We start from the raw sequence: 12,944 nt of genomic DNA on the forward strand, positions 1-12,944 counted from the left end.
GCTGTGAAACTCGAGGTTGATTTAGCTGCCAGTCAACAAACACCAAATAAGAATTGACGCGTAAATAAACGATGGCTAGCTAGCCAGCTAGTTACAAATAATGTGATAACTATCTTCTTAAGAGTTTACATTTCGGTCAACGTAGGGATTTTGGTATTTTGCATTATCAAGCAGCTAAGCAACCATCCTGTATGAAAGCAGTCACGATTGGAGTCACGATTCCTGGACAAGTAACGTTAAGTAGATTGCTTTTTGGCTGCTGGTACGTAAATCTCATAAACACTGAATAACATTTGAAATGCTGATGTTTGATAGTCAGAGCCCACAGTAGGTTTGTCGATGTCATGGTCGTTATAATGTTAGTTGGAGCTAACTTAGGTTGATGTTACCGACTAACATGCATTGGTTTTTTATTTCCCTCTAGGAAGATGATATCCCAGGTGTTCATATTGTCCTCCAAAGGAGATCACCTCATCTACAAAGACTGTATCCTACATCATAATAGCTTACCTTTCCCTTTTACACATATCCTTAAACTTCAGGCATTTCTCCCAGTGAGTTGTCAGTGGAAATGCTGTGAATAATGAATGGCCTTAACCCTGAGTTGTCAGTCCGTGGTGAAGCTGGAAAAGATGCTGTCAACAAATTCTATGAGATGGTCACTGCATTGACTGGTGACCAGCCTCCAGTTGTAATGGTAAGTTGAAGGGTTTGGCAAATAGGCATGGTGTGGGTTTTGATCAGCCGTCTATTACGGTATAATCATAGTTTCAAACAGTAATGTGATTTCCCTCCATGGTTGCCCACAGAAACACAAGGAGCTGCATTTTGTTCACATCAGACAGGGAGGGCTCTATTGGGTTGCCACGACGAAAGCTGATGCCTCTCCCTTCACCATCATCGAGTTCCTAAATAGGTAATTGTGTCTGTAAGGAATGTATTCTACAAGTAGCTTTCTGTGTGTATTTAATATCTCATTTGGTGTGCATCAGTCTCTCCACAACAACCTGATTTACAGGTTGGCCTCGTGTGTGTGTGTGTGTGTGTGTGTGTGTGTGTGTGTGTGTGTGTGTGTGTGTGTGTGTGTGTGTGTGTGTGTGTGTGTGTGTGTGTGTGTGTGTGTGTGTGTGTGTGTGTGTGTGTGTGTGTGTGCGTGCGTGCATGCGTTAATGTTTTGCTTACTGTCTGTCACAGATTAACAGCCCTGGTTAAGGACTACTGTGGTTGTCTGTCAGAGAAGTCTGTCCAGATGAACTTTGCTCTCATTTATGAGCTGTTGGATGAGGTAGTGGTGAGTATTCTCTCTCTCCTCTGGCATCCATCTTTAGGCCATTTTGAAGGCCCTATCTTTGGTCCTGGTTATCCGTGCCTATCTCCGTTCCTCCTTATTCCCACTGTCATCTATTTTCCTCCCTCTCTCTCGTCCCACCTTTCTCTCACTTTATCCCCATCAGGACTTTGGTTACATCCAGACGACCTCTACTGATATCTTGAAGAACTTCATCCAGACTGAGGCGGTCAGCTCCAAACCCTTCAGCTTGTTTGACCTCAGTAACGTGGGGCTGGTAAGACACCAATGCATGGTCACAATCACACTGACTCTTGGGGCTGCCCTGAAAATAAGTGCACTGGGTCCCATTTGCTAACATTTCCTGGTTATCTGCTTTTTAACATTATCATGTTGAGCCCTACTTACTCAGCTCTTTTATTCCACTTTCTTTTCCCTCCTGGTCAGTTTGGAGCAGACACCCAGCAGAATAAAGTGGCCCCCAGTGCAGCTGCCACACGGCCCATTGTGTCAAGTCAAGGAGAACAGGTAAAGAATGCGTCTACTGCTGGATGTTATGGGCTATTCCTAGGTGCTAGTGTGTTGATTGATGAAGATGTACAGATATGTATGAATTCTTTGTATATATATATGTATTCAACACTTTGTTTTTTCCCTTCTGTCTTCAGGGAGGCAAAAACGAGATATTTGTGGATGTGATTGAAAGGATGTCTGTAGTCATTGGTGCCAATGTAAGTATCACTGATTACATGGTGGAGCCATGCATATGATCAGTATCTCTTCCTTAAAGGGCAACTCTCTACATATGTGAAAATGGCGCATTTCTGTGATCTGTAGTTAAGAGGATAAGAAGAATGGTCCTTAAAAAACGCTGCTCTGTAGCTAGGTGTCCATCCAATTGGCGACAGATTTTCATGTGAATATTCTAAAATATGCATAAAGAAAATATGTGCATTTTCCCACCAGTGGTGTGTTTCTACCAAATGTTTGTATTTCTTTTTTTTTACCCCTTTTTCTTCCCAATTTCGTGGTATCCAATTGGTAGTTAGTCTTGTCTCATCGCTGCAACACCTGTACAGACTCGGGAGAGGTGAAGGTCGAGAGCTGTCCGTCCCCTGAAACACAACCCAACCAAGCAGCACTGCTTCTTGACACAATGCCCACTTAACCCGTAAGCCAGCCGCACCAATGTGTCGGAGGAAACACTGTACACCTGGTGACAGTGTCAGCGTGCACTATGCCTGGCCCGCCACGCGATGGGACAAGGACATCCCTGCCAGCCAAACCCTCCCCTATTGTGTGCTGCCCCATGGGTCTCCCGGTCGCGGCCGGCTGCGACAGAGCCTGAACTCGAACCCAGAATCTCTAGTGGCACAGCTTTTCCTTAGACCACTGGGCCACTCGGGAGGCCGTGTTTCTACCAAACTGACATGTTGCGGATAAAAGTCAGTGCGTGATGACGTAGTGCACACAAAATTAACTTTTTCGCTTAAGTTGTCAATAGCAAATGTGCCTACTACTCTGGTCTTGGCACGTGGGCTCTAGCCAACAGCTTGCAGATACAGTGCGGGTAGGCTAGTCTACATGGTGAGATTATTATGGATAAGTGTGAGAATATTTTTATTTGTTAAGCATTGATCATCATGTCACCAGAATAAGACCCTCGATATTTATTGGAAAGGAGCATCAAGATCACCGTGCACTTTCACCACCCTGTGAAGCTCATCATAAATTAGTTAATCTGTAAGGACAGACGCTGGAGACGAGTAGCAGGTACAGGGAGTGAACATTTAATTAACAACGGACATGAAACAGGACAGGACAGCGTCTGGACATGAAAACATAATGACATTAATGCTGACACGGGGAACCAACGGAGGAACAGACAGATATAGATGGGGCGGCGATTAACAAAGTGAAGGAGTCCAGGTGAGGCCAGTAAGCGCTGATGCGCGTAATGATGGTGACAGGTGTACGTAATGAAGAGCAGCCTGGCACCCTCGAGCGCCAGAGAGGGAGAGCGGGAGAAGGCATGAAGTAATCGCTAGCCTACTAAACTGCATGGTTTCCCGAGTCGTAGTAGGACCACACACACCACATATCATCACGTGACTAAATTTACTTCGATATGATGGTTATTATATCAATATTTGCATTTTAAATGTGTTTCAACCTCCATTTCTCACAAAAAAACTGAAAAATAACAAACAATTTTCTGTCTGCATTTTTTTACGCAATATGACTTTACTCACATAAACTGTGGAGGGAAACGTAGTTAGTGATATCACAGGGTAGGATTAAACGTTTTAAAATATTGTGATTTTCAAAACCTGTAACGAGTTTCTTGCTCCCCAAGTCAGCGCACATCTCATAGTGTTTGAAAATCACTGTTGTAACTTCTGATGAGGTCATTGGGTAGAACCTTAAAGTTATATATTTTTTCTACAAGGTGTAGAAATGCGCCGTTTTCACATCTCTGGCTTGGTGCTGGAGATCATGAATATGAGCTTGAAAAGTGGCAGAGTTGCACTTTAACCTATACTTACTGTCTGTCCTTTCCATTTCTCTCTCTAAAAGCAATTTCATTTGATACTTATGTTTAAAACTGTACCAGACCAGAAATATAATTTTGCGTTTTATATTTCTGTAAGTGTATATAAGGATGTTATTGCTGAATGATCATGAACGGAATAAATTCCCTCACTGTTCTCCAGGGAGTTCTGATGAAGGCAGACATTGAGGGAGAGATCAGAGTGAAATGTTACATGCCAAGTTGCTCAGGTGAGCTTTCGTGTTTCAAGTCTTCATTTTGAATGATAAGCTGCCAGAGGAGGCACGGTAAATAGAGGACAAGTACAAATCCAAATTCCTCCATGCCAAATTCTCATCACTTTCTCTCCCTTTCCCCCTCTTCTCTGTTCCTCACCCTGTCGATAGAGATGCGGATTGGACTGAATGAAGAGTTCAGCATAGGAAAGTCCCAGCTGAGCGGTTGGTACCATCCCTTTGCAAATACTACATCCTTCACTGGCTAGATTAGTCAATTTTATAAGATTGGCAGTCACTGTGCTGACTGTATGGGTGACCTGAATGATTACTACACTTCCTGTAAAATCCTGCATTAGATGAATATGAGGCCATTGTATTAAAACGTATGATTCCCTGCCACAGCATTGATTGTCATAATGGATGTTATTGACCTTTAGTTGTACTCGTATCCTTGTTGTGGAAGAGCACAGTCACTATGGGCTGAATTCCCATAGATTCAGATTTGCACACATTCTCGATCAGCTCTCTCATTGACATCAAGGCACTACACAAATGTCTGCTATCTGCTTTTATTCAAATTAGGATTCTGCTTTTATTCAAATTAGGATTCTGCCCTATATTCCAAATGTAATTTCCCTTCCCCCACCCTCTCTCCTCTCAGGTTATGGGGCAGCTGTTCGTGTGGATGAGTGCAGCTTCCACCAGGCTGTCAGGCTGGATGAGTTTGACACCTACAGAATCCTGAAAGTGTGTCCCAGCCAAGGAGAGGTGCTCATGGAATTTACTAAATCACATGCACACACACAAACACTACAACAATACTTGTATCTCACTGTTACATAAACAAATGTATTCTCTCTCACAGTTTCTCACAAACCTTTTCGTTCTCTAGCAAACAGTGATGCAATACCAGTTGTGTGATGACCTGCCCACAGCCCCTCCATTCCGTCTATTCCCTTCTATAGAGAGGGACAGTGGTGGCAGGTACAGAACACTGTTCATTCATTTTGGGTAGAGAACCCTTTACCAGAACCATCTCAAAATATGTAGAACACACAGATTTCCCTTACTCTTGATGACAGTCATTTTAACTTCCCCATTTTACTAACTTGAGTGTTGGGAAATCAAGTCTTTAAACAACCCAACCACCACCCTCAACACACACTTGTTCTTTCCCTGTAGGTTGTTGATGTACCTGAAGCTGCGGTGCGACCTGCCCCCAAAGAGGTCAGTTCTCCATTAACAGGAAATGCTTATTTGCTGATATGCATTTTCTGTATGTTGAGAATGTAGAGTTTGCATGGAGCATATGTGGTAGTCATTGAACACTTTATCATGTTTTATGATGCACATTATAATAGTTTAATAACATATGATCATGTAGTCTGTCAGTGTGATTGTCCTTGCCTTCTCTGACTGGGCTGCAACTTAGGTCCCTCTGTCACTGAGGCAATCTCTTTTCTCTTACAGCGCTGCTATTAATGTTTCTATTACAATACCGGTACCCAAGGGCTCGCTTCGGTGAGAAGAAACTCCTTTTTCTATCTCATGTTCCCTCCATCTTTTGCTTTGTCTCTCACTATGTGTAACCCCCCCCCCCCTCCCCCCCCCACTACATAACAAGCTCCCCCTCCTCTCTCTTTTCTCACCCTCTTTGTTCTCCAGTCTCTCTCAGGAGTTGAGCAGCCCGGACCAGAGTGCTGAGCTGCAGCCAAAAAACAAGGCTGTCCATTGGGAGATCCCTCGCTTCCCTGGGGGAGCCCAGCTCTCCGCCCTGTTCAAGGTGACTAAACATAATCAGAACAACAATGGGAAACATGGAAATAGTAGATACTGGTAGTGAGAGGATATAATAGGTCAGTTTCAATGATTATGATATCAGGAACTTCTTATCAATCAGGAAGAATCACCTCTTTGCACACGTGTTTGCTGTAGATCAGATTGTTAGGTGCAGATCAGGTTCTCAAAATCCATGAGACATTTCGCATAGAGCAAGGATGCATATGCAGACAGCTTCGAATGGTTAACATGCAGATCCATTCAAAAGTTTGGACAAAACTATTCATTCAACGGTTTTTCTTTATTTGTACTATTTTCTACATTGTATAATAATAGTGAAGAGATCAAAGGTATGAAATAACACATATGGAATCATGTAGTAACCAAAAAAGTGTGAAACAAATCTAAATATATTTTATTTTACATTTGAGATTCTTCAAAGTAGCCACCCTTTGCTTTATTGACAGCTTTGCACACTCTCTGCATTCTCTCAACCTGCTTCATGAGGAATGTTTTTCCAACTGTCTTGAAAGAGTTTTCACATCCTGAGCACTTGTTGGCTGCTTTGCCTTCACTCTGCGGTCCAACTCATCCCAAACCATCTCAATTGGGTTGAGGTTGGGTGATTGTGGAGGCCAGGTCATCTGATGCAGCACTCCATCGCTCTTCTTCTTGGTCAAATAGCCCTTACACAGCCTGGAGGTGTGTTTTGGGTCATTGTCCTGTTGAAAAACCATGAAGGCCTGATTCACGCAGTCTCCTCTGAACAGTTGATGTTGAGATGTCTGTTACTTGAACTCTGTGAAGCATTTATTTGGGCTGCAATCTGAGGTGCAGTTAATTGGCAATTTCTGAGGCTGGTAACTAATTAACTAATCTTCCTTTCCTGTGGCGGTCCTCATGAGAGCCAGTTTTATCATAGCGCTTGATGGTTTTTGCGACTGTACTTGAAGAAAGTTCTTGAAATTTTCCGGATTGACTGACATTCATGTCTTAAAGTAATGATGGACTGTTGGTTCACTTTGCTTATTTGAGCTGTTCTTGCCATAATATGGACTTGGTCTTTTACTAAATAGAGCTATCTTCTGTATACCAACCCTACCTTGTCACAACACAACTGATTGGCTCAAATGCATTAAGAAGGAATTCCACAAATTAACTTTTAACAAGGCATACCTGTTAATTGAAATGCATGCGCTGGTTGAGAGAATACCATGTGAGAGAATACCATGTGTGTGCAAAGCTGTCATTAAGGCAAAGGGGGGCTACTTTGAAGAATCTCAAATATAAAATAGATTTTGATTTGTTTTACACTTTTTTGCTTTCTACATGATTCCATATGTGTTATTTCATAGTTTTAATGTCTTCACATTTATTCTACAATGTAGAAAATAGTCAAATAAAGAAAAACCCTTGAATGAGTAGGTGTGTCCAAACTTTTGACTGGTCTTGTACGTTAGTGGTAACTTTGCCAGTGCATTATATGCCCCTAATAGTAGATGGTCAATCATATACAAAGTTGTCTAACATGCTGACCACTTCCTCTCTCTCTGTACATTCAGCTGGAGGTCTCTGGCCTTAGCTCTGCCTCGTTACAGGAAGTGGGACCGGTCAGTCTGAGCTTTGAGCTGCCGAAGTACACCTGCACAGGACTGCAAATTAGATTCCTCCGCCTGTCCCCGATACAGCCTGGACCGTCGCAACGCTGGGTCCGCTATGTAACCCATTCAGACTCGTATACCATCCGTATCTGATACGGACATACAGTACATACACACACCATTGATCAGTCAGACTCTGGCTTACTCTCAATGCAGATGTGAACCCTGATCTTGACTGCCTGAAAACGTCAAGGGACTTTTGTATCAAATGTTTATTCTGTATATGGTGGAGTGACCCAATACAAATCTACTACATCAAAAAGTTACCCATACATTTCACTATTGTCATTATATTATGTCATATGGGAAATCATTCAGGAAAGTCTATGAATGTGCATAAAAACATATTCAGCACTTTTGAGTTTCTGTAATGCAGGGATAATCCGGATCAATATACAAATAACCAGGACCAGCCCCTGGAGGTCTGCAGAGGTACTGCAGGGGATCCACAGCTAGATAAAAAGTATGTGTATATATACAGTACCAGTCAAAACACCTACTCATTCAAGGGTTTTTCTTTATTTTAACTATTTTCTACATTGTAGAATAATAGTGATGACCTCAAACTATGAAATAACACATATGTAACCAAAAAAGTGTTAAATTAAAATATATTTGAGATTCTTCAAAGTAGCCACCCTTTGCCTTGAGTCCATCTGTGGTAAATTCAATTGATTGGACATGATTTGGAAAGGCACACACCTGTCTATGTAAGATCCCATAGTTGACAGTGCATGTCAGAGCAAAAACTAAGCCATGAGGTCGAAGGAATTCTGTCTGTAGAGCTCCGAAACAGGATTGTGTTGAGAGACAGATTTGGGGAAGGGTGCCAAAAAACATCTGCTGCATTGAAAGTCCCCAAGAACACAGTGGCCTCCATCATTCTTAAATGGAAGAAGTTTGGAACCACCAAGACTCTTCCTAGAGCTGGCCGCCCGGCCAAACTGAGCAATCGGGGGAGAAGGGCCTTGGTTAGGGAGGTGACCAAGAACCCGATGGTCACTCTGACAGAGTTCCTCTGTGGAGATGGGAGAACCTTCCAGAAGGTCAACCATCTTTGCAGCACTCCACCAATCGGGTCTTTATGGTAGAGTGGCCAGACGGAAGCAACACCTCAGTAAAAGGCACATCACAGCCCGCTTGGAATTTGCCAAAAGGAACCTAAAGGACTCTCAGACCATGACAAACAAGATTCTCTGGTCTGATGAAACCAAGATTGAACTCTTTGGCCTGAATGCCAAGCATCACGTCTGGAGGAAAACTGGCACCATCCCTACGGTGAAGTATGGTGGTGGCAGCATCATGCTGTGGGGATGTTTTTCAGCGGCAGGGACTGGGAGACTAGTCCGGACCGAGAGAAAGATGAACAGAGCAAAGTACAGAGAGATCCCCAGACTTGAACCTGGTCGAACATCTCTGGAGAGACCTGAAAATAGCTGTGCAGCGATGCTCCCCATCCAACCTGACAAAGCTTGCAGAAAATAATAATAATCGACTCTTGCTCAACTCCCAAAACACGCTGAAACGGATGTGCACACAGCACCTCATTGCAGAGTTCTACTTGGGAGTAGCCGTGCATGGGTAAAATCACTAGATAAGCGCTGTTTGCTCTACAACCTGTTAATTCATATGCCTTGCGACTGATATGTAAGCCAAAAGGCAGAGACCATAAGAAGACACAATGGCAGAATAAATTCAACCACACCTGTTGTTTTATCACAAAGCTGGATAGCAACCTCTGTCCATTTGAAGTCCACAAACCATATTGCATGTACAGTATCCAACAGTTACATGACCTACAGCATGGTTAAGGTAGTTTAATGTTTACGACTTTTTGGACCACTAAACAACTATTGATTTAGAACCACAGAGATACCGCAAGTCGCAAAGAAAACAGGAGCTGCCGCCACTATTCCAGCACCATTTCAACTTCAACATTTCAACATCATCAAATCACCTCTGCTTAGTCTAATACAATGACAACTAAATGATACCAAAAACGATTTAGTCCAATCAACGTAAGCTAAATATGATGTGGCTGTCCATGGTTCTAATTTCTGTGTGTGTGTGTGTGCGCGTTCATGCAAGTAGGAAAAACCTGTTGACTCACCCTACTTGTAGAGAAATGCCAATGCCATCCTCCTCTCTTTCAATTTGATGAAACGGTCTATCACTCTGTCATACAGCATACACTTATATTTTTTCTTGTCCCAGGATACCTGGCTAAAATGCTTGCTAGCCTAACTTCCATTCATGGGCAACGGTAGCTAGTTAACATTAGCCTTCTACATATTGGACTTCCATCCTCTCAGGCCAGGGGCACAACAATGTATGAATTAATGGTTGGATCAGAATCGCTGTTATAATCATTGGCTAGTACGGAGAATTAAGTAAAACCACAAATCCAAATCTCTATTTCCATCCATGGCTAATTTAGACAACAACACAACGAGATGCAACAATTCAAGTTTTTCTGTCAATGATGTGTGAAGCCAAATCCAAGCTGGCTTCCCTTGACACTTTTTTTGTGAAGCACCAGGACCATTCAGTTAAACTCGCTCAGTTTAGCTCGATGCTGATTGGCTAATTTTTCCTACTTTTTTTTTGTCAAGTGAAGTAAGATGCTCGCTGGCTTCCCTTGCCTTCAATGCTACGGGCGGCAACAATGTCATACTCGTTTGGACCAGACAGCATCAGATAGATGGCCTACACCTAGAGAGACAGAGAGGCGCTGTTTCAATCACTCGGATGCTTTCTCCAGTGAGAACGCACATTCAGCCTCTTGTGAATTGAAGGGAAATTATGAAACAGAGAGATGAAAGAGATTATTTTATGTTTTTATATATATTTTTTGTCTTTTTTTGGGAAGCCTGGCTTCCCTTGACATCCATGAATACACACCACTGCTACTAGGAAGACTACATTTGCGTTCTAAAGGACTGACATGAGCATGATGCTGCCCATTTTATCATACATTTTGCCTATAAAAGGCCTATATCAAAGTGTATTGTCACGTGCGCCGAATACAACAGGTGTACACCTTACAGTGAAATGCTTACTTACAAGCCCTAACCAGCAGTGCAATTTGTAAGTAAAAAATAGGTATTAGGTAAAGAAAAAAAAAGTTGAATGACAGTGAAAATAACAGTAGCGGGGGGGACGACGACAGTGCAAATAGTCCGGGTAGCCATTTGATTACCTGTTCAGGAGTCTTATGGCTTGGGGGTAAAAGCTGTTGAGAAGCTTTTTGGTCCTAGACTTGGCGCTCCGGTACCGCTTGCCATGCGGTAGCAGAGAGAACAGTCTATGACTGGGGTGGCTGTGGTTGTTGACTATTTTTAGGGCTTCCTCTGACACTGCCTGGCGTAGAGGTCCTGGATGGCATCTTGTTTGAATATAGAAGGTAACGTGTAGGAACTCAAATATTTCAGTGATATTTCTGCAGTGTGTCAACTTGACAGATCCCATGGGATGATGCGGCACACTCTATGCTGATAAACCTATTATTTACCCTGGTATAGCCCTATTCGGACTGGTTTTACTAGAGACGTTGGTTTTGTAATTGTTATACTAGCATGTGCGCTATTCCTCTGCACGATTCACACATTTCAAAACTCCCCTGTAATTCCACATTTTTTCAAATTGAATTGACTCTTATGACGGAAGCATGGAGGGTTTGAGGGTTTTTGTTGTGGCGTAAAGCTATTTAATGTCTAGACTATAATAGGCAACACTGATAACTCTTGCTTGGCTGCCAAATGTATAGGTCTCCCCATAATATTTAAATTTATGAAGTGCGATCATAGGCTAATCATTATTTTAACGATCCATGATAGACGTCCTTCCTAATAACGATGCCCTCCATCCTGCTGATTTGAGCTTCTGAACCATATTTGCACATGATTGTGTTTGTGGAGGAGAAAGTGAACATGCCTTTTCCAAAAAGTTTTGCGGAAATAGTATAGTGCTTTGCGATGTAGCTACCATCCTCTAGGTTTTCACGCCAACTCTAATCTAGCGCGTCTGATTCAATAATTAGCTGGTTGATAAACTGATCAGGTTAGTTACAACTGTGGTTGGAGCGAAGACCTACAGGAATTTAGCTCTCAGAGAACAAGGTTGGAGAGCCCTGACCTAGGACATCAACAGCCAACCAGTGTTTCATTAAATAACCTATAGGCACAAAAGTTTTTATTGCACATTTAGGCCTAATTAACTGATGCTGTTGGCGATTTTCAACTTCAATTCACTGGCACTATGAAGAATAGCTTAACCATACTCATTGATAGCCTAATATATACTTTTGGTGAATTTACGAGGCATTGCTAGACATGCCATTGCTACACTGAACAAAAATATAAACGCAGCATACAACAACTTCAAAGATTTGACAGAGTTACAGTTAATATAAGGAAATCAGTCAATCAAAAATAAATTCATTAGGCCCTAATCTATGGATTTTACATGACTGGGAATTCAGATATGCATCTGTTGGTTCTCACAGAATGTATGGGAGTGGATCGGTTAAATGAAAAAATCTGAAAACCAGTCAGTATCTGACCACCATTTGCCTCATGCAACATGACACATCTCCTTCGCATAGATTTGATCAGGCTGTTGATTGTGGGCTGTGGAATTGTGTCCCACCCCTCTTCAATGGCTTTGCGAAGTTGCTAGATATCATTGGGAACTGGAACATTCTGTTGTACACATCGATCCAGAGCATCCCAAACATGCTCAATGGGTGAAATGTTCAGTGAGTATGCAGGCCATGGAAGAACTGGGACATTTTCAGCTGCCAGGAATTGTGTACAAATCCTTGCAACATGAGGCCATGCATTACCAAGCTGAAACATTTTTATTTTTATTTAACCTTTATTTAACTAGGCAAGTCAGTTAAAAACGAATTCTTATTTACAATGACGGGGATGGCGGCGGATTAATGACATGAAAATGGGCCTCAGGATCTCGTCATGGTATCTCTGTGCATTCAAATTGCCATTGATAAAATGCAATTCTGTTTGTTGTCCATAGCTTATGCCTGCCCATACCATAATCCCACCTCCACCATGGGGACCTCTGTCCACAATGTTGACATCAGCAAATCGCTTGCCCACACGACGCCATACACGCTGTCTGCCATCTGCCTGGTACAGTTGAAACCAGGATTCATCCGTGAAGACCACACTTCTCCAGTGTGCCAGTAGCCATCGAATGTGAGCATTTGTCCACTGATGTCGGTTACGACGCCGAACTGCAGTCAGGTCAAGACCCTGGTGAGGACGACGAGCACGCAGATGAGCTGCCCTGAGACGGTTTCTGACAGATTGTGCAGACATTTTTTGATTGTGCAAATCCACAGTTTAATCAGCTGTCCGGGTGGCTGGTCTCCAACGATCCCGCAGGTGAAGAAGCCGGATGTGGAGGTCCTGGGCTGGTGTGGTTAC

The 12,944-nt window shown here is 42.7% G+C and overlaps 1 protein-coding gene across 1 annotated transcript; it reads left to right on the forward strand.

The window, feature by feature from the left end:
* The first annotated feature begins 39 nt into the window (after nucleotides 1-39).
* Nucleotides 40-8,136, forward strand: ap4m1 (adaptor related protein complex 4 subunit mu 1). The gene is made up of 16 exons (XM_071338616.1): nucleotides 40-262; nucleotides 425-486; nucleotides 612-697; nucleotides 810-916; nucleotides 1,195-1,291; nucleotides 1,455-1,565; nucleotides 1,736-1,816; nucleotides 1,957-2,019; nucleotides 4,003-4,069; nucleotides 4,226-4,279; nucleotides 4,719-4,825; nucleotides 4,950-5,041; nucleotides 5,240-5,284; nucleotides 5,528-5,578; nucleotides 5,723-5,840; nucleotides 7,399-8,136. Exons 1-16 carry the CDS (start codon nucleotides 192-194, stop codon nucleotides 7,588-7,590), a joined length of 1,404 nt encoding a protein of 467 aa, XP_071194717.1. The 5' UTR covers nucleotides 40-191; the 3' UTR covers nucleotides 7,591-8,136.
* Nucleotides 8,137-12,944: the final 4,808 nt, after the last annotated feature.

The sequence above is a fragment of the Salvelinus alpinus genome, chromosome 13 (assembly GCF_045679555.1).
Source record: "Salvelinus alpinus chromosome 13, SLU_Salpinus.1, whole genome shotgun sequence".
In the NCBI taxonomy this organism is placed as follows: domain Eukaryota; kingdom Metazoa; phylum Chordata; class Actinopteri; order Salmoniformes; family Salmonidae; genus Salvelinus; species Salvelinus alpinus.